At 37.5% G+C, this 21,861-nt stretch overlaps 2 protein-coding genes across 2 annotated transcripts in view; both read left to right on the plus strand.

The window, feature by feature from the left end:
- Window positions 1-9,069: 9,069 nt before the first annotated feature.
- Window positions 9,070-11,251, plus strand: LOC311291148 (ribonuclease inhibitor-like; the record flags this gene model as incomplete). The annotated part of the gene is made up of 6 exons (XM_084410021.1): window positions 9,070-9,077; window positions 9,517-9,708; window positions 9,843-10,013; window positions 10,438-10,448; window positions 10,703-10,919; window positions 11,077-11,251. 6 exons carry the CDS (start codon window positions 9,070-9,072, stop codon window positions 11,249-11,251), a joined length of 774 nt encoding a protein of 257 aa, XP_084266147.1.
- Window positions 11,252-11,461: 210 nt separating this feature from the next.
- LOC311291149 (NACHT, LRR and PYD domains-containing protein 12-like) overlaps window positions 11,462-21,861 on the plus strand; it is a gene marked incomplete at its 3' end in the record, with an annotated part of 80,615 nt that continues 70,215 nt past the window's right edge. The window contains exons 1-8 of the mRNA XM_084410022.1: window positions 11,462-11,629; window positions 11,853-12,026; window positions 12,642-12,815; window positions 12,963-13,133; window positions 14,211-14,384; window positions 14,540-14,713; window positions 18,179-18,349; window positions 20,160-20,333. Of these exons, the coding sequence (XP_084266148.1) occupies window positions 12,784-12,815; window positions 12,963-13,133; window positions 14,211-14,384; window positions 14,540-14,713; window positions 18,179-18,349; window positions 20,160-20,333 (896 nt within the window). The 5' untranslated portion in view covers window positions 11,462-11,629; window positions 11,853-12,026; window positions 12,642-12,783. The remainder of the gene's footprint in view (window positions 11,630-11,852; window positions 12,027-12,641; window positions 12,816-12,962; window positions 13,134-14,210; window positions 14,385-14,539; window positions 14,714-18,178; window positions 18,350-20,159; window positions 20,334-21,861) is intronic.

The following is a 21,861-nucleotide window of genomic DNA, read 5'->3' on the forward strand; positions in this document are numbered from 1 at the left end:
TGAAGCCCTTTCTCTTTGTTTTCTTCTCTTCAGGCTGAATAATAACAGTATTACAGCAGAAGGTTGTGCTGCTCTGACTTCAGCGTTTAATTCAAACCCTTCAAACCTGATAGAGCTGGATCTGAGTGAGAATAAACTCGAAAACTCTGGAATAAAGAAGATCTGTCCTCTGTTGGAAAATACACAATGCAGATTGACGAAACTGAAGTGTGTATTAATTTATCTTCATTTCTGCATGATAACATAGATTTATAAATGTCCATTTGATTAGATTAACTGAAAAAATCTGTTTCAGTTAATCATTTTAATTTCCGTCTGAAAACTTTAAATATTTTATGAAACATTTAGAAATGCAAATGAAGCAGGTGTTGTCAGTAAGGCATTGGTTGCAGTACATAACATGTATATGTTTTTGTATGTATATGTATAGTCTTTCAGGCTGCAGTATCACTGAAGAAGGATATAAAAGTTTGACTTCATCTCTGAGATCAAACCCTTCACACCTGATAGAGCTGGATCTCAGAGGAAATGATCCTGGACGATCAGGAGTGAAGGAGCTCGATGATTTACTGCGGCTTAAAAGCTGTAAATTAAAGAACATCAGGTGAGAAAAGCCTTTGATCACAGACATAGAGTCAGAGGTGTGCAGCTCAGTAGATGTGACAAATGGCCAGTGCAGAATTAGAATGGCATGAAAAGGAACTGGAAATTGTTACCAAAACTATGACTTTAACACATTCTACAACTTTCCATATTTTATTGCTTTACTGGATCCATAAGGAGGATTGGAGCTGCAAAAAGCATGACATTCTAGCAACATTATATATATATATATATATATAAAAAAAATATATATGTAATTTTTATTTTTTTTCTATCTAAATTTGTGTTTTTCTTTTATCCTTTTTTCTTTCTTTTTTTCAATTATCAAATCTAAATTTTCTATTTCCTGTAGGTTTTTGAAAAGTGATGCTGCACAGGAAGCGTGTGACTATCTCACTGAAGTTCTGGGTAAAAGTCCATTAATACTGACAGAACTGGATCTGAGTGAAGATAAATTAGGAGATCTGGATTGGGAGAAGCTCTCTGCTCTTTTGATGGACTCTCATAGTAAAGTGGAGAAAATGAAGTGAGTCAACATAATTTATACATTATAACTTCTCTGTTAATTGATTATAAAAGACTGTCAGTCACTTGTGTGAGCAGATATGAAGAGCTGTTGATCTGATGTGTGTTAAATATGTACTGAATAATAAATTATGCTGTTTTTGTGTTCAGGCTGAATAATTGTAAGCTGACAGAGAAAAGCTGTTCAGTTCTAGCTACTGTTCTCTCCTCTAAAACCATCCTGAAAGAGCTGAACCTGAACAACAGCCGTCTGCTGAACTCTGGAGTCAAAGAGATCTGTGAGGGACTGAAGAAATCAACACTGAAGATTCTTAAGTGAGTTCAGTTCACCATCAGATACACTCAACACCACAGCAATCACAGGGATATTATACTGTATATTTACTGAATCAGCTTGCCTCCCGAAGTGCAAAAAAATGGAAGAATACTCATTGTTTTGGTCACACAGTTTAGAGTCCAATACTCATTATTAACTATTAGCTTCGAGTTTTGCCTCAATAAACTCCTAATTACTTCTTATTAATAGTTAGTAAGGTAGTTGTAGTAGCATTTAAGTTTAGATATGGGTAGGATTATGGGATGTAGAATGAGATCATGCAGAATAAGGCAATAATATGTGCTTTATAAGTACTAATAAACAGACAATATCCTAGTAATATGCAACTAGTAATTAGCTATTAGTTAATAATGAGAACTGGATACTAAACTACCCTGTGTGGAGGACGTGAGCAGAGTCTTCAAAAAACAGAAGACTAGGAAAGCTTCAGGCCCAGACGGCATCTCATCTGCTTGTCTAAAAGCCTGTGCTGACCAACTGGCCCCAGTCTTCACGCAGATCTTCAACAGATCATTGGAGCAGTGTGAAGTTCCCTGCTGCTTCAAACGCTCCACTATCATTCCGGTTCCCAAAAAAACTAAAATCACTGGACTTAACGACTACAGACCTGTCGCTCTCACGTCTGTGGTCATGAAGTCGTTTGAAAGACTGGTGTTGGCCTATCTGAAGGACATCACCGGACCCCTGATGGATCCCCTTCAGTTTGCTTACAGAGCAAACAGGTCTGTGGATGATGCAGTCAACATGGGACTGCACTATATCCTGCAACATCTTGACAGACCTGGGACTTATGCACGGATCTTATTTGTGGACTTCAGTTCGGCCTTCAATACCATCATCCCTGATCTTCTCACAGCCAAACTGACTCAGCTCTCCATGCCATCCACAATCTGTCAGTGGATCTCCAGCTTCCTGACGGACCGGCAGCAGCTAGTGAGACTGGGGAAACTCACATCCAGGACCCTCACCATCAGCACTGGCGCCCCCCAAGGGTGCGTTCTCTCCCCACTGCTCTTCTCCCTGTACACTAATGACTGCACTTCTAAAGACCCCTCTGTCAAGCTCCTGAAATTTGCAGACGACACCACTGTCATCGGTCTCATCCAAAATGGTGACGAGTCTGCTTACAGACTGGGGGTTGAACAGCTGGCTGTCTGGTGCAGCTATAACAACCTTGAGCTGAACACACTCAAAACAGTGGAGATGATCGTGGACTTCAGGAGAAAACCCCCAGCACTCCCTCCTCTCACCATCATGAACAGCACTGTGGAAGCAGTGGAGTCATTCAGGTTCCTGGGCTCTACCATCTCCCAGGACCTGAAGTGGGCAAATCACATTGACTCCATTGTGAAAAAGGCCCAGCAGAGACTGTACTTCCTTCGCCAGCTGAAGAAGTTCAATCTGCCACAGGAGCTGCTGATCCAGTTCTACTCAGCCGTCATTGAGTCTGTCTTAAGCACTTCCATCACTGTCTGGTTTGGTTCAGCTACCAAATCGGACATCAGGAGACTACAACGGACAGTCCGGACTGCAGAGAGGATTATTGGTGCCCCCCTGCCAACCCTCCAGGACCTGTACTCTTCCAGAGTGAGGAAGAGAGCAGGTAAAATCATCACAGACTCCACTCACCCTGGACACCCTCTGTTTGAACTGTTACCGTCAGGACGGCGACACAGATCACTGGCCACAAGAACTTCCAGGCACAGGAACAGTTTCTTTCCACAGGCCATTTCCCTTCTGAACACTTAACATGCCCCCCAAAGCATATGCCTGTAAGTGCAATACTCCCACTGTCTAGTGCAATAAACTCAGGTGATATTTATATCTATATTATTCATACTACTCAAAATACTGTAAATATGTTTATAATCTGTAACATGCGCTAGACTCCCACTGTCTAGTGTAATATTCTCTAATTCAGGTGATATTTATATTATTCATACTACTCAAAATACTGTAAATATGTTTATAATCTGTAAATGTTTACTCAGACTAAACCCAACTGTGACCCTACTTTTTTACTTTTATACTATTTTTATTTATTTTTTATATATTTTCATTCTTAGAATTTGTATTACTATGTTCTTGTTGTATTTGTATTTGTATATGTGCACTGGAAGCTTCAGTACCAAGAAAAATTCCTTGTGGGTGCAAGCACACTTGGCAATAAAGCTCTTTCTGATTCTGATTCTGATTCTGATTCTGATTCTGAACTAAGTGTTACCATTTTTTTTTCCGTAACAGTGGTGTTATCTCTAACAAAAACTAAAATGAAAACTTAAAGGATTTTTGTTACTGGTAAGAAAAACAATTGGGAAAAAAACTAAAAAAATATTTTGTGACTTTAAAAGTAGACACAAAAATTTCACAAATTAAGTTTAAAGTTAAGTCAAATTTTGTATAGTTTAGTTTTTATAAACAATATATGATATCAAACATGAATACACAACAGTGTGTTTAAAGGTACAATATGTAAGACTTTAAAGTATCTAAATATCCAAAAAACACTTGCACAGTGTTATATATTTCTTTCAATTGTGCGCTTACATTATCCTAAATGTTTCCAAGAATTTGTAAATTCAAAGAAATTCACAATTTTAAATAGTGCCCGTCCCTTGTAACTCATCGCCTGTCAATGAGGTAATATCCGTGTTATCCCTGGTTTCCACTCATACTGCCATAGTAACCATGGCGACAGACGTGGACAACTGTGTTACGTCTAGCGGCGCGCTCACGCTGTTGTTGTTTCGTTCAAACATTATGGACCATGGCAAGCAGACTTTGGGACAAAAGCAGAACTAAAACGAAGATCAATATCAGCGTGGCGTTTTCGAGATGCCGAGAGCTAGCGTCCGTGACTAACTTAGACTTGACAGAGCTTCACGAGTCATGACTTGACAGGGACGCCGCTCTCCGCTCTTTATTAGACAACTGAGCAAATGTACATAAAACGTATCAATGTCATATAGCTCAACATGATGAAATGTTAGAGTATGATCAGTATGTTATTCTAATGTTGATCAAGCTTACTGCTAGTCTCATACAGACAAACTAACACATAGAATAACATAAGTTTCAACACACTCAAATGCAGTTTAATGTGATAGTGCATTACCGCGCTGCGTTACCTCAAGTTTAATTTGTCAAATAAACAAATGCGTCATCAACCTACGCCTTTGTTATTGTAAGAGGTTAGCGACCCCTAGCGGTGAAAAAATTACATTGTAGCTTTAATGTTGTACAGATTAGAGATGCGGGTGCGGTTTTGAAAATTGGTCACAAACGTGGTGCGGATGGATGGCGGACGGATGATGAGTTTTGTGATGCGGTTGCGGATGAAATAATAGCCCATCTGCGCATCTCTAGTACAGATCCTTCGTAATGATGTAGATATAGCAACTTTATGTTATCAACCTGTTTCTCTTATTTTCTATACCCCTAATAAAATAACTATGGATGTCAATAAGGAATAAAAAATTATATAAATTATTTAGGTACAGTTGGGGAAATAATTATTTGATCCCCTGCTGATTTTGTCCACTTAAAAATAAATGAAGGGTCTATTATTTTTATGGTAGGTTTATTTTAACGGATAGAGACAGAATATCAACCAAAAAAATCCAGAAAAAACACATTATATAAAGGTTATAAATTGATTTGCACTTCAGTAAGTGAAATAAGTGTTTGATCCCCAAGCAAAACATGACTTAGTACTTGGTGGAGAAACCTTTGTTGGCAAGCACAGAGGTAAGACGTTTCCTGTAGTTGGTCATCAGGTTTGCACACATCTCAGGAGGGATTTTGGTCCACTCCTCTTTACAGATGCTCTCAAAATCCTTAAAGTTTCTCGGCTGTCGCTTGGCAACTCAAAGGTTCGGGTTCCTCCACAGATTTTCGGTAACACTTTACTTGAAGGGGTGTGCATAAGACTGACATGACACCTTCATAATCATGACATGGCAGATGTCATAAATATGAAGGAGGTCTTATGCATGTTTATGACAACTGTCATTAAGTGTCATTCGCTCAATTATGACATTTTTAATGCAAATATGACATTGTTTGAGATGTCTTTGTTATGACAACTTGACATAAACCAATACATCATAACCAGTCAGTGTCTTTGTCATGACATCTTGACATTACCAAGACAACATAAATTGTCATAAACATGACATAGCAGATGAATTATCAAACTTCAGAAACCACTTAGCTTTATGGGTTAGCATTTCATTAAACTGTCATGTGGTTGGTTTTGACATTGGCTGTCATGAGGCCATTATAACTGTGTCATGAATGTTTTTCTTGACCTCAAGTACAGTGGTACAAATTTAATTTGTCATTAAAATGTTATAATGGCTTCATGACAGCCAATGTCAAAACCAACCACATGACAGTTTAATGAAATGTTAACCCCTAAAGCCTAAGTGGTTTCTTAAGTTTGATAATTAATCTGCTATGTCATGTTTATGACATATTTATGACAGGTTGTGTTGTCTTAGTAATGTCAAGTTGCCATAACAAAGACATCTCACACAATGTCATATTTGCATTAAAAATGTCATAATTGAGCGAATGACACTTAATGACAGTTGTCATAAACATGCATAAGACCTCCTTCATATTTATGACATGTGTCATGTCATGATTATGACGGTGTCATGTCAGTCTTATGCACACCCCTTCAAGTAAAGTGTTACCAGATTGTCTATACGATTAAAGTCTGTAGACTAGCTAGGCCCCTCCAAGACCTTAATGTGCTTCTTCTTGAGCCACTCCTTTGTTGCCTTGGAGGTATGTTTTGGGTCATTGTCATGCTGGAAGACCCATCCACGACCCATCTTCAGTGTTCTGGCTGAAGGACGGTACATGGCCCTGTCCATCGGCCCCTCAATACAGTGAAGTCGTCTTGTACCCTTACTACAGAAACAGCCCAAAAGCATGATGTTTCCACCTCCGTGCTTGACTGTAGGGATGGTGTTCTTGGGGTCATAGTCAGCATCTCTCTTCCACTAAACACGGCGAGTTGAGTTGATGCCAAAGAACTCAATTTTGGTCTCATCTGACCACAGCACTTTCTCCCAAGCCTTCTCTGAATCATTAGATGTTTATTGGCAAACTTCAGATGGGCTTGAACATGTGCCTTCTTGAGCAGGGGGACCTTGCAGGCGCTGAAGGATTTCAATCCGTTGCCAATGGTTACCAATGGTTTGCTTGGTAACTGTACTCCCAACTGCCTTGAGATCATTAACAAGCTCCTCCTGTGTAGTTCTGGGCTGATCCCTCACCTTTCTCATGATCATCCTTACCTCATGAGGCGAGATCTTGCATGGATCTACAGACCGAGGGTGATTGATTTTTGATTTTTAATTTTTAATTTCTTCCATTTCAGAATAATCACACCAACAAAAGTCTCCTTCTCACCAAGCTTCTTGCTGATGGTCTTGTAGCCCATTCCAGCCTTGTACAGGTCTACAATCTGGTCCCTGACATTTGACAGCTCTTTGGTCTTGCCCATGGTGGTGGAGAGGTTGGAATGGAAGATACAGATTATGTGGACAGGTGTCCACTGCATTAGTAGTACTTCCTTAAAGTGACAGGACTAATCTGTGTTTCACATGGGCACATAACCAATTTGTGGGAGGCAGAATTCTTGCTGGTTGGTTGGAGATCAAATACTTATTTCACTCGATCAAATGCTAATCAATTTACAACCTTTCTATAATGTTTTTTGGTTGATATTCTGTCTCTATCCGTTAAAATAAATCTACCATAAATTATAGACCCTTCATTTCTTTGTAAGTGGATGAACTTACAAAATCAGCAGGGGATCAAATCATTATTTCCCCCACTGTAAACGTTTTAACTGTGTTACATGTAACAGCTTTAATAATTTAATTATCTGTTAATATATTAACCATAAAGTGCTAAAACAAAATGTACTGGGAAGTGGGAAGTAGATGTGCAAGTGTACGGTAATGAACATGCACATAATTGTTGTGGGCACTTCAAAATATTTGCAACTTTATTAAAGAAATTCTCTGTATTATAAATTTAGATTTTTAGAATTAATTTTTAGAATTACCTGATTAAAATTTGCTGCATTAAAGAGGCATGCTCACTCTGATGTAAACAACCCCAGCACGGAGGAGAAGCATAAATGAATGAAGAAGATGGGCTGAATGAATTAGCAAATTCACTCTCTGACAGGATTGTGCTGACGGAACAGCATCTCTGTAAACAAAACTCTGCTTTTTGTTTGACCTCTTCCTGACACAGAGAAGGAAGACAAACAGTGTTTAAATGTTTTAAATGTTTAATACTGTCACATGTCTACTGGGAAGAAAACTTCAAAACTCAAAAATCTAAAACAGACAATTTGTAAATATTGTATTTGATGACCATTTCTAAGTGCACTGATCATTCTTATTCAGTTTAAGTTATAATTCATCTGATAATTTAATTTGAAACACAATGTTAAATTTAATTCAAGTTTCATGTTTTGTAGACTTTCAAACTGCAGTATCACAGAAGGCGGCTATAAAGCTCTGGCTTCAGCTCTGAGATCAAACTCACACCTGATAGAGCTGGATCTCAGAGGAAATGATCCTGGACAATCAGGAGTAAAGGAGCTCTATGATGTACAACAGGGTTGGTGGAATCAGCTGAAAAGACTGAGGTGAGTGTTATCAAGACAATAAAATGCAATAGTTTTTAGCTGGAAGAGAATTAAACCATCAAAAAGAAATTTATAAAAGCTTTGAAATGACTAAAGGACCTTTAAAATATTATAATAAATCTTCATATGGCAGGTAATATCAATGTACTTCCTCTATCTTCAGCAGTGGTGTAGTCGGGGCCATACGCACATATACAATATATACTTTTTGCCGAGGACTGGTTTCGTATTACGACTTCTAAGGATTAATATTTGCATGTAAAAGTCCATAAGCTGTTGTAATTTTAGCTGCCCCTTTAACTGTGTGTCCAAAACCATGGTTTTGCTACAAAAACTATAGTGTAACTATGGTATTGTTGTGGTTTTACAAATGGTAATCAGTACCCCAAAAAACAGTACATTTTCATAAGGGAAACTGTCTCAGACTCCCGTCAGTTACACTTGATGCTTTGAGTGCACCTCTCTCTCTGCATTAAAAACGACATAAGGAAATATGGTGGTGAGTGAAGACACTCTGATGCATTGCCAGATAAAAAATATTAGGAAAAGCAGAATAAAAAGCACACCCCAAGTGGTACTGTACGTTTGTAACCCTCATTCCCTGAAGATGGAACGGAGACGTCACTTTGGTGACAGATGAATAGGAATCTCACTAGAGAGGCCAATCTACTTTGAGTGTAACTAAAATGAGCCTATGCACATTGGCATGCGATAATTGAAATCAGCTGCTCTGCCTCTCAGCGGGGGTATATAATGAGCAACAGGTGCATCGCATCTTCAGGTTTTCGCACTGGAAAAGGAAGCCACATCCTTCCCGGAAGGAGTTATGTGGAGATATACATATGGAAGTGGCTAGGGTGACTACAACCTCGTAAGAGATGGGTTCTCCCAAGGGAAAGACACAGGCTTCCGTTTAGGAGCAACCATGGAAAAGTACACATATGGGATCCCTTATGGTCACACATATCGCACCCAGCCTTGACCCGGTTCATAGCATAGCATGGGCGGGACAGAGCAAAGCCAGGGCTGGGTCTGTCTCCTCCAGGAGTTGTGATTTTCAGAAATAGCCGCAGCCCACCGGTTGACAATCACTGATTTAGTGTATTTTCACACTTAATGTAATTCTAAAGCAACATTTTAATTATAGTCATATAGAACTGTAATGCGGTCAACAAACCTAATGCTGAACTTTTTGCATGCAGACTTGCTACTTGAGAAATAATCTGTCAACCAATTTTTAGAATGCACTGTATTTTTATTTGTAATTATTTATTTTAATTAAACATATGTTACCAGTGAACAACAACATGAAAACACTTTTTTAATGGTGGTTGAGGCAGGGTACAGAATATTAAACCACTTTTTTTGTTAGGACTACAAGACTGGTCTTCAAGTTTTTGGGTCCTGCTGCGGATAAAGCCTGTCAGTATGTGAAAGGAATAGTGGGTGAAAACCCGTTACTCCTGAGAGAACTGAATCTGAGTGAACGTGAACTAGGAGACACAGGAGTGAATCAGATCGCTGCTCTACTGAAGGATAAACACTGTCAACTCAACACACTGATGTGAGTATTTTACATTTAGTATTGTTGATTTAAATTATGTTAAAGACATCTTGTAACAAAAACACAATTCTCAGTTATGTTGGAATCAAGTACTTTGTGTTTGTAAATTCTCCCTCTTCTGTTCATCATTTTAGGCTGCGTAAGTGTGGTCTAACAGAGGAAAGCTGTTTAGCTCTCGCTACAGTCCTGAGATCAAACTCCAGTCTGAAAGAGCTTGACATCAGCAACAATAATCTGCAGGATTCAGGAGTGAAGAAACTCCAGAACGGATTAGAAAATACAAACTGCACACTGGAGAAACTCAGGTGAGTTCAATAAACCATTGTTTGTTTACATTTACATTTATTCATTTAGCTGACGCTTTTATCCAAAGCGACTTACAATTAGGGTATTTTAGGGATAGGGAAATTTTGCAACCCTACTTACAATTGCTATATATGTCAGAGGTCGCACGCCTCTGGAGCAACTAGGGGTTAAGTGTCTTGCTCAGGGACACATTGGTGTCTCACAGTGGATTTGAACCCGGGTCTCTCACACCAAAGGCATGTGTCTTATCCATTGCGCCACCACCACCCTAATTGTTTTAAATATTAAAGTTAAGTTACTATAGTGAATTAAAGAAACAGGAAAAAACATGCCTCTGTCAAATTATTTTCTTTACCTATTTATAAGAGAAAAGGCATTTGATTATTTTTATGATTTTAAGTGATTTTTTTTTATTTTTTTAAGTGATATTAATTGTATAACTTTTTTAATTTTTAAATTATTAGAATTTATTAGGATTAACCCCTTGAGATGTATCATCTCGTTTTCGAGGGGGTCCATACAATGAAACACAATTACAACTTAAAGAACATAACAAGATTACAATTAACAATACATCAACAAACAGGCAAAACACAAAACACCACCCAAAAAAAAAAAAAAGAGCAACAGTACACATAACAACAATGACAGTTTCAATGATAGCATGTGCAATCTACTTTAAAATAAGATAATATAGATTGTTTAAACAACCGAAAATCTCTTTTCTGTAGACTTTCAGACTGCAGTATCACAGAAGAAGGTTATAAAGCTCTGGCTTCAGCTCTGAGATCAAACCCTTCACACCTGATAGAGCTGGATCTCACAGGAAATGATCCTGGACAATCAGGAGTGAAGGAGCTCAGTGATTTACTACAGGATCAGAAGTGTCAACTCGAGATACTGAGGTGAGACGTGATCAAATAATATAACATAAATTATTTGCGGGTGAATTATTCATAGAATCATTATTTTACTAATACAAAATGAACCATTTCACACACATTTTCTTATGTTATTTTTCCTTAGATCAAGTTTAAGAATTTTTAATCATCTTATCTGCAGGTTTTTGGGTCCTGCTGCAGATGAAGCCTGTCAGTATGTGAGAGGAATTGTGGGTAAAAACCTGTTACTCCTGAGAGAACTGAATCTGAGAGGACGTAAACTAGGAGACACACGAGTGAATCAGATCGCTGCTCTACTGCAGGATAAACACTGTAAACTCAACACACTGATGTGAGTATTTTACATTGTTTTATACTTTACAAAAGAAAAATGATCTTACATTTTTAAAGTCTAATAAAAGACCGTCATTGCTCTTTAAAGTTTTTGAGGATTGAGATTAGTTGATCTATCAAATAAATGTATCCTTTTGTTACTGTGTTGTGAATTGTTGCTGAAATAAACTGAAGAATGTTTCCTGTCTTTGTTTTCTTCTCTTCAGGCTGAATAATAACAGTATTACAGCAGAAGGTTGTGCTGCTCTGACTTCAGCGTTTAATTCAAACCCTTCAAACCTGATAGAGCTGGATCTGAGTGAGAATAAACTCGAAAACTCTGGAATAAAGAAGATCTGTCCTCTGTTGGAAAATACACAATGCAGATTGACGAAACTGAAGTGTGTATTAATTTATCTTCATTTCTGCATGATAACATAGATTTATAAATGTCCATTTGATTAGATTAACTGAAAAAATCTGTTTCAGTTAATCATTTTAATTTCCGTCTGAAAACTTTAAATATTTTATGAAACATTTAGAAATGCAAATGAAGCAGGTGTTGTCAGTAAGGCATTGGTTGCAGTACATAACATGTATATGTTTTTGTATGTATATGTATAGTCTTTCAGGCTGCAGTATCACTGAAGAAGGATATAAAAGTTTGACTTCATCTCTGAGATCAAACCCTTCACACCTGATAGAGCTGGATCTCAGAGGAAATGATCCTGGACAATCAGGAGTGAAGGAGCTCAGTGATTTACTAAAGGATGAACGCTGTACATTAAAGACCATCAGGTGATAAACGAGACAATTATCATAACTATGATTTTAACCAGATATTACACAACACTTTACATTAATACTACACTGGACTAGAGGTGCAAAATATATCAGTGGCCGAGATATTATTGGCTGATCACTGGGACAATAGAATTTCCACTATCATTTCCATTAATAAGTTTTGTTATATTTGTGTTCAGCATATCATTTCTGATAATGATTCAGTGTATTTGTCTGGCAGTGTCATGTGTGTTTGGACAAATTATCATATCACATTATCATTTTCTGTTAGTATTAGTTTTGGGCATGTTTTAGTTTTGATCAGCTACTGTAATTATAGATATACCGTTTATGTGTAAAGAAGTAATAAGTGAAAACAATGAAAATACATTTCTGTATTTTCTCTTACTGGTGTTTGCTTATACATGAAAATGGCATATTGTTTGTTTGTGTTTGCATGTTTATGTGTATTTTATGGTTATTACATGCAGTAAATTTCATTTTGGTTTAATTCATTGATACAAATGCTTGTAGTAAATCATTCTACTCTGTTTAGTGACTCATTCAGGATGAAGCTGCAAAAGGCATAAAATTGGAATATTATCTGATTTGTAATTCTACTTCCTGTAGGTTTTTGAAAAGTGCTGCTGCACAGGAAGCGTGTGACTATCTCACTAAAGTTCTGGGTAAAAGTCCATTATTGCTGACAGAACTGGATCTGACTGAAGATAAATTAGGAGATCTGGATGGAGAGAAGCTCTCTGCTCTTTTGATGGACTCTCATAGCAAAGTGGAGAAAATCAAGTGAGTCAACATGATTTATACATTAAAACTTCTCTGTTAATTGATTATAAAAGACTGTCAGTCATGTGTGAGCAGATATGAAGATCTGTTAATCTGATGTGTGGTGAATATGTGCTGAATAATAAATTACGGTGTTTCTGTGTTCAGGCTGAATAATTGTGATCTGACAGAGAAAAGCTGTTCAGTTCTAGCTACTGTTCTCTCCTCTAAAACCATCCTGAAAGAGCTGAACCTGAACAACAGCCGTCTGCTGGACTCTGGAGTCAAAGAGATCTGTGAGGGACTGAAGAAGCCTGTGTGTGAACTGAAGATACTCAAGTGAGTACATTTCACCATCAGCTTTCAACACCACAACACTTGCTTATCAGTTATATATATTTGAGTCCACTCGCCTTCAGAAGTGAGGATAATCTAAGAATATTTTTTTGATTTTGTTTTGTAGTAATAAAATAGGAACAAATTAATAGCAAACGGTGGCACAATACAATAGAATGAAAAGACAAGTGAAACAAACACAGCTTTATGTTTTTCAGGTGCTAATGCTTACAACTAAAGTTACAAAAGTTATTGAGTCAAGAGCAGTGAGGGGTTTTTCTCTTTGTCTTTTGTTCTTTGATTAAAATGATAGTGGCAGGTTTAGGCTGCTGTCACTTAAAGGGGTGGTTGATTATGATTCACTTTTCTAACTTTAGTTAGTGTGTAATGTTGCTGTTTGATCATAAACAACATCTGCAAAGTTACAACGTTCAAAGCAAAGGGAGATATTTGCTTTTACAGAAATCACTTTTAAGGACTACAACAAACGGCTGGTAGAGACTACACCACATTCCTCCCGGGTTAGTGACATCACCAGCCCTAGAATTTACATAAACCCCGCCCCCTGAACGCGATTTATAGATTATCATGACAGAATATGCTAATCAATGACTATAAGATAGTTAACTCCACATCAGCAATATAAATTCATCAATATACCAGAAATTATTCTAATAATTCAGAAATGTCCTGTTGCTTCTACATGTTGTCACTTCTTCTTGAGTCTCTCCATCATTGTCTGACTCTGGGTTGAACATAAAAGGCTAAAGGTTTTAGAAATTTTCAGTGCATGTCTGTGTGAGGTAATCGAAGCTGCTAAGAACGAGCTGTTGTACCTCTGCCCTCTATGCCGGGAGCAGCAGCAGCAGAGTGTGCACATACACACTCTGGGGACATCAGAAAATTATTTTACATCTTGTGAAAAGGGCATTATACCATCCCTTTAAGAATGAATACTAATCCAATATACTGTTACACAACATGCCTTTTTTCTCAACTATTTACAGTTCAAAACTGACTGTATTTACAGCAGTGTTCATTTTAGTTCTAGTGTTCACTCTAAGTTTTCATGTTTTCTAGACTTACAGACTGCAGTATCGCAGAAGAAGGTTATAAAGCTCTGGCTTCAGCTCTGAGATCAAACCCTTCACACCTGATAGAGCTGGATCTCAGAGGAAATGATCCTGGACAATCAGGAGTGGAACACCTCCTTAAAGTACAAAGGAATTATTGCCATTCACTGAAGACACTGAGGTGAGTGTTTTCTACAGTACAAATCAAACTGCAATAGTTTTAAGATTTTATCTGAAAGTGAATTAAACCATCAAACTATATTTCTGTACTGTTGCATCAATATTCTTTTACCACATCTGTGCCGTGAAATATCAATGTACTGTCTTTGTTTCTAGGATATTACAAAGTCCTGCTGCAGATGAAGCTTGTCAGTTTGTGAGAGACATTTTGGGTAAAAATCCGTTATTCCAGAGTGAGCTGAATCTGAGTGAACATGAACTAGGAGACACACGAGTGAATCAGATCGCTGCTCTACTGCAGGATAAACACTGTGAAATCAACACACTGATGTGAGTATTGTGTTCACTTGTTATAGTACATTTAAAGTGTCTCAAAGAAATCAGGTGACCAAAACACTGTAAGGCAGGGGTGTCAAACATACGGCCGTGGGCTGAATACAGCCTACAGATTTGTCTGATCCGGCCAGCGGGATGATTTGAACAATGATAAAAATAGAGATGCACTGCTCCACTGACCATAGATCTAAACTTTTTTTTTTAATTTTTTTTTTTGGCCGATCTCTATTCCGGACCTGCAAAAAACAGCTTGTGTATGTTTTACACAATAAAAATACGGACGGAAAGAATAATAAAAAAAAAAAAAAGTAATTCTGCCCATCTGGCCCTTAACCTAAAATTAGTTTGAAACCCTTCTTTAAGGGCTTTTGCACCCGGGTAGTTATAGGAACTCAGTTATAGGAACTAGTCACCAGGGCGGTCCCCTGAGAATAAATATTCCCCTGGGTTTGCATGCACACCACCAGTTGGAACTCAGTGATGTAAGCTTGCTGTAAGTATATGTAAACTGTGTTTACACATCTTTTAAAAATATTCAGTGTCTGTGTTTCTCATGTATTCAGCCAGTCAGCGTACACTTACGTCACTATAGTACCTAAAGTGCTGGTTTAGACCCTACTCTGAAGTAGGAGCTAATTTAGTTCCCCTTAAAAGGAGTTCCTATAACTAAAATCATTCCTAGTTCCTGCAATGCAAACACACCAAAAAGCAAGTACTTCTGCCAATCCACCTTTTCCCTCAATTGTTCCTTCCATTTTTTTCTAGTCACATTAGTGTACTTTCCGAGCTGATAATGTAACATTAAACCCTATTAAATTTGTTTAAAAAAGCACATGGCTGCATGGCGCCATCATTTTACAGTGTCGCAATGACCCTCTTTTGTCAGCACCTCACCCGTCAAAGTTTAATGAGTGTGTAAATGACACCAAGCTGCCGAAGTTAGCTTCATTGAAAACAGATGGCCACTCATAGAATGGGTTCCTATTGTAAGACTTGAGAAATTAGAAAATGCCGGGCAGTCTGTTTGAGGAACAACCACTCCCTGAGAAGACAAAGGACCTTTCTGGAAATTAACATTTGAACTCTATCTTGTGAAATTAGCATCACCATTCGAGACGCAAGTCTCAACTAGGCATTCACCCACAAATCTATATGGTTTAATGTGAACAATTATCATTAATTGTTCATAACAGTCACATAACAGTCTTGGACATAACAGTCATTATTTACTCCCGTTGTTACTCGAGGATGGATCAGTACCAACTGTTCATGATCCATCTTACAGTCTCCGGAGTGATAGGCCTAATGTACTGATCACGGCAGTAATGGAAGAGAGAGAGTGCACTTTATGACAGCTCATCGAGTCTTACGGATATAAAGTTTACCAGTTTATTAAGCACCCGCTGAAAAGGTGTATATATTTGTTTACTGTTAGTTGTAACAAGTGTTTTGTGTACTTTGCTGTGTTTCTTGATGATAATAAAAGGGAGAGAGAGAGAGTTTATGGATAAGACTTTAATGCGCACTTCTTATACTGTGTTCATTCAGCTCTTACAGTGATTTTCTGGAGTAAAACTGTGGTCCGCTACAACAGGCTTGTATTAATAGTGGATAAAAGCAGATGACAAATACATTATAACCGTAATTAAACTAAACTATACCTGTTCTATATCTATACAGCATATATTCTCTGGCTCTGTGGGCATTATTGTCCGACTCCGGGTCGAAATGAACAGCGTTACTGAGAGTTTCTGTTTTGATAAAATCATTCCGTGAGAGATGATATTGTCCTGACACTGCTCCACCCCCTGTGCCGGCAGCAGAAGCTCATTTGCATTTAAAGGGACACACACAAAAACGGCATGTATTTCTGAGCCCCAAAAAGTGACAATTTAAACATGCTGTAAAAATTATCTGTTGGGTATTTTGAGCTAAAACTTCACATACACACTCTGGGGACATCAGAGACTTATTTTACATCTTGTGAAAAGGGGCATAATAAGTGCCCTTTAAGATGTTTTGTGAATCCGGCCCCAGATCTCTCTTGTTGAAAATGTATGGCTCATCGTGAAAAGGAGAATCAGCAGTGGTGTAGTGGTAAAAAAAGAGGTGGGTAAACTATAAATTCTGGTGGACCACAACTTGGTCACCCGGTAAGGTGGGCCACTCCCTACCGGTGTATGTGTATCCTGATAACATCGCTATAGGCTATCATTTGATGGTACTACCAAGGGTATCACTGGTTGTTCCCTCATCATAGGTCACACAATCACTATTCAATTCATACATTAATCTAAGTTCTTGTTAAAGAGACTCAAAAAGGAATAATATGGTTGAAATCTATAAAGTTTACTAAATGACAAAACAGAGAGAACAAAAATATTTAAGAGAGATCGAGAGGGAGGCTTATATCCAGGGCTTCCAATGCAATGCACTTGTGCATAATGATTAGGGATTTGGGATTATTTTCAAAGTCGATTAATCTGTTGAATATTTCCTCGATTAATTGATTAGTTGTTTGGTTTATCAGAAAAATGTGGATCAGTGTTTCCCTGTAGAGGGAAAAGTCTTTAACCTGGTGCAGGCTTGATTCCCTCTGAATCTCTTGTAGGCCTACAGTTGGGTTTTGACATGCTCCCTACATTAAACCAGCTGCCTGTAATGAATAAAAAAAAAATCACTTTTTTTGCATCATTTTAACGATTTCCTGTTGCGGCTGCGATCAAGTTTCATTCTCGCGCAGCTTGTTTAGTAACTTCACGAGCGTGTGTTTTCTGCTATGTGTGTGCGCCGTTCTCTTTGTTCCGTGTGTGTGTCGGCGCGCTGCGCTCTCTGCTCCGTGTTTGCGCGCTGCGCGTTCTGCTCTGTCGTTAACGGCCCAAATGCTCGAATCATGTACCGATCGGCGATCACGCACTGGAAAAGCAAAGTCTGCTCAAATAACGTGAAATTTAGAGGATAAACGAAATGTAGAGGTGGATAAACGCACTTTGGAGGTGGGCAAACGCTATTTCCAAATTTTGGGAGGTGCGTAAACAGCGTTTACGTGCGTTTAGCCTCCACTACATCCCTGAGAATCAGAGAACAACAACCATGGACTGTTTAGTAGCTGAAGTCTTGTAACAAGCGAGATTAGGCAAAAATTCCACTTGCAAAACTGTAATTCCCAAACAGTTAAAAAGTTTATTTAAAAGAAAAGATGATGTTACACAGTGGTAAACATGCCTCAGTCCCAACTCTTTTAGAGTGTGATGCAGCCGTCACATTTTTTATTTATTTCAAAACACAATTAAGTTGGTCAGTGAAAACATTGGAAATCTCTTCTTTGTACTTAAAGGTCAGTTAAATAAAGGTTAAAGAAAAGTAACAAATCACAGACTGTTGATTTTATTGCATTTTACAAAATGTACTAACTTCTCTGGAAATGTGTTTGTAAATTCTCCCTCTTCATCATTTTAGGCTGAGTAAGTGTGGTCTAACAGAGGAAAGCTGTTCAGCTCTCGCTACAGTCCTGAGATCAAACTCCAGTCTGAAAGAGCTTGACATCAGCAACAATAATCTGCAGGATTCAGGAGTGAAGAAACTCCAGAACGGATTAGGAAATACAAACTGCACACTGGAGAAACTCAGGTGAGTTCAATGAACTATTGTTTGATTCCACTTAACTTGAATGTTTTTTATAGTAGTTTATGTTTTAACAGTGTTGGGGAAGCTACTCTGAATCTGTAGTTTGACAAGCTACAAGCTGCTCAAAAGTTAAAGTAAAGTTACATTCAAGCTTGTAGCTACTCTACAAAGTTTCCATTCAAAAGTATCTAGCTACATTGAACCATCTTTTTTACAATGACATTGTTACAAATAATTTAATATTTGTTAATGAAGAATGTTATAAGTAAAATATTTGGGGGGTTTAAAACAACATGTTGTAATGCAATTATGGTTTCAATGAGTAGGGTGAATTCAGGTTAACTGGGACAATTTTTCCCAGTCATTTCAATGGCAAAAAGTGTCCCAATCGTTTGATTTTGTAAAATATCCAAAACACACAAAAAATATAGCCTATATCTCAAACTTACTGTCAAAGTGCAAAATTGCTAATGTAACATCAATACAAGAACAAAATGAATGCAAACTGGATACACAGGAGTAATCAAAAATGCAGGTTAAACTCACAGCACATGCGGTAGGCTATTTACTGAAAAGAGCCGCTCTGAGACGCAAATCATGAGCTGTTCTCGCTTTGCTTGAAATCCCACCGCAACCATCCTTTGCCAAGTAATAAGTGCTCTACTATAGTATATTGCAATTTTATTTCAGTTCGATTAGTGATCTTTTAGGTTCATTACAAAACTAACGGGACAGATTAATCTATGGTGGTTCATTATTGTGATTTAGAGTGTAATAAACCAGGATAAGTACATTTAAAAAGCTATTATTCACCTTCCATATGCGCTTTAAGTCTTTAAAGTAGACTGAATTTTAATATTTGGTTTGCATAAATTACAGTCGATTCATGTGAAATATCCATTCCTGTACATCCTTTACATAATCCTCAGACAATCTCCTGATGGTGGACAGACTGTAAAGTAGGGTATCTGCACAATTTTTAAAGTCAAATTTAAGGCTTTTTAAGACCTGAAGAAATCTAAATTAATACCATGCATTAGGGATGTGCAATATTGACAAAATATGTTGCGATATTTTCCAAGTTTTGTTGATAATAATTAGATGATATTTTACTCTAGCACATAATTAATGAACTTACAACTGAACTGACACTTACTTGTTTTCTTCTCTCCTCTCGCGTGCAGGAGACAGACGTAGGCTAATATGCTGCCGTAAGTGACGCGAATTGTCACGTGAACAAGCAAATCCACAAAGATAGAATAAAAAAAATAATACGTAGGCCTACGCTAATTAGATAGTTTTCATTTCGAAAGCATTTAGGTAAGTCTAATTCAAAGTGTCATCTAAAATGAAAGACCTTTTGTAAGTAAAAATAAGACGACTTTTTATGGCCTTAAATTAAAAAAAATCTAATTTAAGACCTTTTAAGACTTTTTAAGGATCCGCGGGGACCCTGGCATGATGTAACAACAGATGGTGGTAATGAACAAATTTAGTTTATCTAGTAAGAAGACGCTTCGTTGCATCAATGCATTACAGGCTCATGATTCATCAGAATGCAAAATGGAGTGTAGCTTTCAGTCGTGCTTCATGGCTACTTGGAAAAAGTAGCTAGCTACTGGAAAAGCTACAATGTTTTAAAGTAACTGCTACTGTCCAGATACTAAAAAATGTAGTTAATATTAGTGGTATCGTTACTTGTACAGCAGCTAGCTACTCCCCAACACTGTTTAACAGTACGAAATATGTTTAATTATATTAATCATAAAATAACATTAACTTGATGAATTTTATAAATTCCCTTTTTTTCTAGACTTTCATACTGCAGTATCACAGAAGAAGGTTATAAAGCTCTGGCTTCAGCTCTGAGATTAAACCCTTCACACCTGATAGAGCTGGATCTCACAGGAAATGATCCTGGACAATCAGGAGTGAAGGAGCTCAGTGATTTACTACAGGATCAGAAGTGTAAACTCAAGACACTGAGGTGAGACGTGATGAAATAACACAAAATAAATATGCATGCTAGATATTCATACAAAATATTCCTTCAGTAATACAATAAGCTCCACAGGTTTTGTAGTGGGGGTTACTGAGTTTTGTATACAATTGCAACCGTCTATGCACACCTTGGCAATAGAATCGCCATTGGCTAGTCAATTTTTTTGTTTACTCATCAGACTGATATAATAAATATATATATATATATATATATATATTCCATCAAATCTGCTTGTCTTTGTAAAATAACTTTAAATTTTAAAATAAAATAAAATATCTGAACGTACACTCTTAACATCAGTCAATCAAGCATTATATAATGATAATCAAGCAATATTTAATGATAGAACTTTGATAATTAGAACTAAAACTTGGTAACCATGTATGCATGCATATTTGCTGGTGGTGGTGCTCATGTGGACAGTCCTTATGCTGGCTGCGCATCCACTGAGCTGAATTGAAATAATACAGACGGAGAGCAAAACTATCAAGCGCTCAGATATATTTTCAATTGCTGAACACTCTGGCTATTCCAAACTCATACTTTGCCTCTAACACACACACTGGCAAGTAAAATCTAAGAGTTGATTAGCCAATTTGATTAGCTTGTGATAGACATTATTTACTGCCCAGAGTGGAAATTTTGTCGCAGATGTGAGTGATTTACTCGCATTGTAGAGGGTTGAATTGTACTGATGGTATTCAGTAGTATGGTATTAAATGTTTCTGAAACTGTAGTTTAATGCCATCAAGCCCAGGTTCACTGCATCACTGTATCTCTCTACAGCAGTTCTGTGTGTCTCCAGATGTTCACAAACATGCAGTTTCACAAGCCAGTTTTCTCTGTGCTGATGTTTCTCACATATTGCTTAAAGCCATAAAGACATTTAAATTTCATCTTCCCTTCTGCAGGGTTTTGAGTCCTACTGCAGAGGAAGCCTGTACACGTTTGACAGAACTTGTGGGTAAAAACCCGTTACTCCTGAGAGAACTGAATCTGAGTGGACACAAACTAAGAGACACACTAGTGAATCAGATCGCTGCTCTACTGCAGGATAAACACTGTGAACTCAACACACTGATGTAAGTATTTTGTTTTAGTGACATAAAATGTTACATTACATTTAATATTATTTTTACAGTAGTGCCTGGAGAAGTATATTTAAGCTGCATTTAAGCTGGAAAATTTAAGCTGCATTTGATTTGACAGAAGATATGAATGGAAACTTAAATGCAGAATGATGTCATCAACATTATTGATCCGATTTGGAGGTAGAGAGAGACTGTAAAAATGTAGCACCCAAATGATGACATTGACACGGAAGAACCCCTTTCGAAGTTGATCTGAAATTGTGTAAACTTTTTTGCATTTTGAAAAAAACATTCCCTAACTCTGTGTTTTTTTGGTCGCGCCCCCTTTATACCATTTAAAAAATCTTGTGCCTAACCTGCAAATTCAAAACCTGCAATGTAAAACACCTGCAATAGTTTCACTTTGCAATGTCATATAACAG

This window comes from Rutilus rutilus (assembly GCF_951802725.1).
Source record: "Rutilus rutilus genome assembly, chromosome: 5".
In the NCBI taxonomy this organism is placed as follows: Eukaryota; Metazoa; Chordata; class Actinopteri; order Cypriniformes; family Leuciscidae; genus Rutilus; species Rutilus rutilus.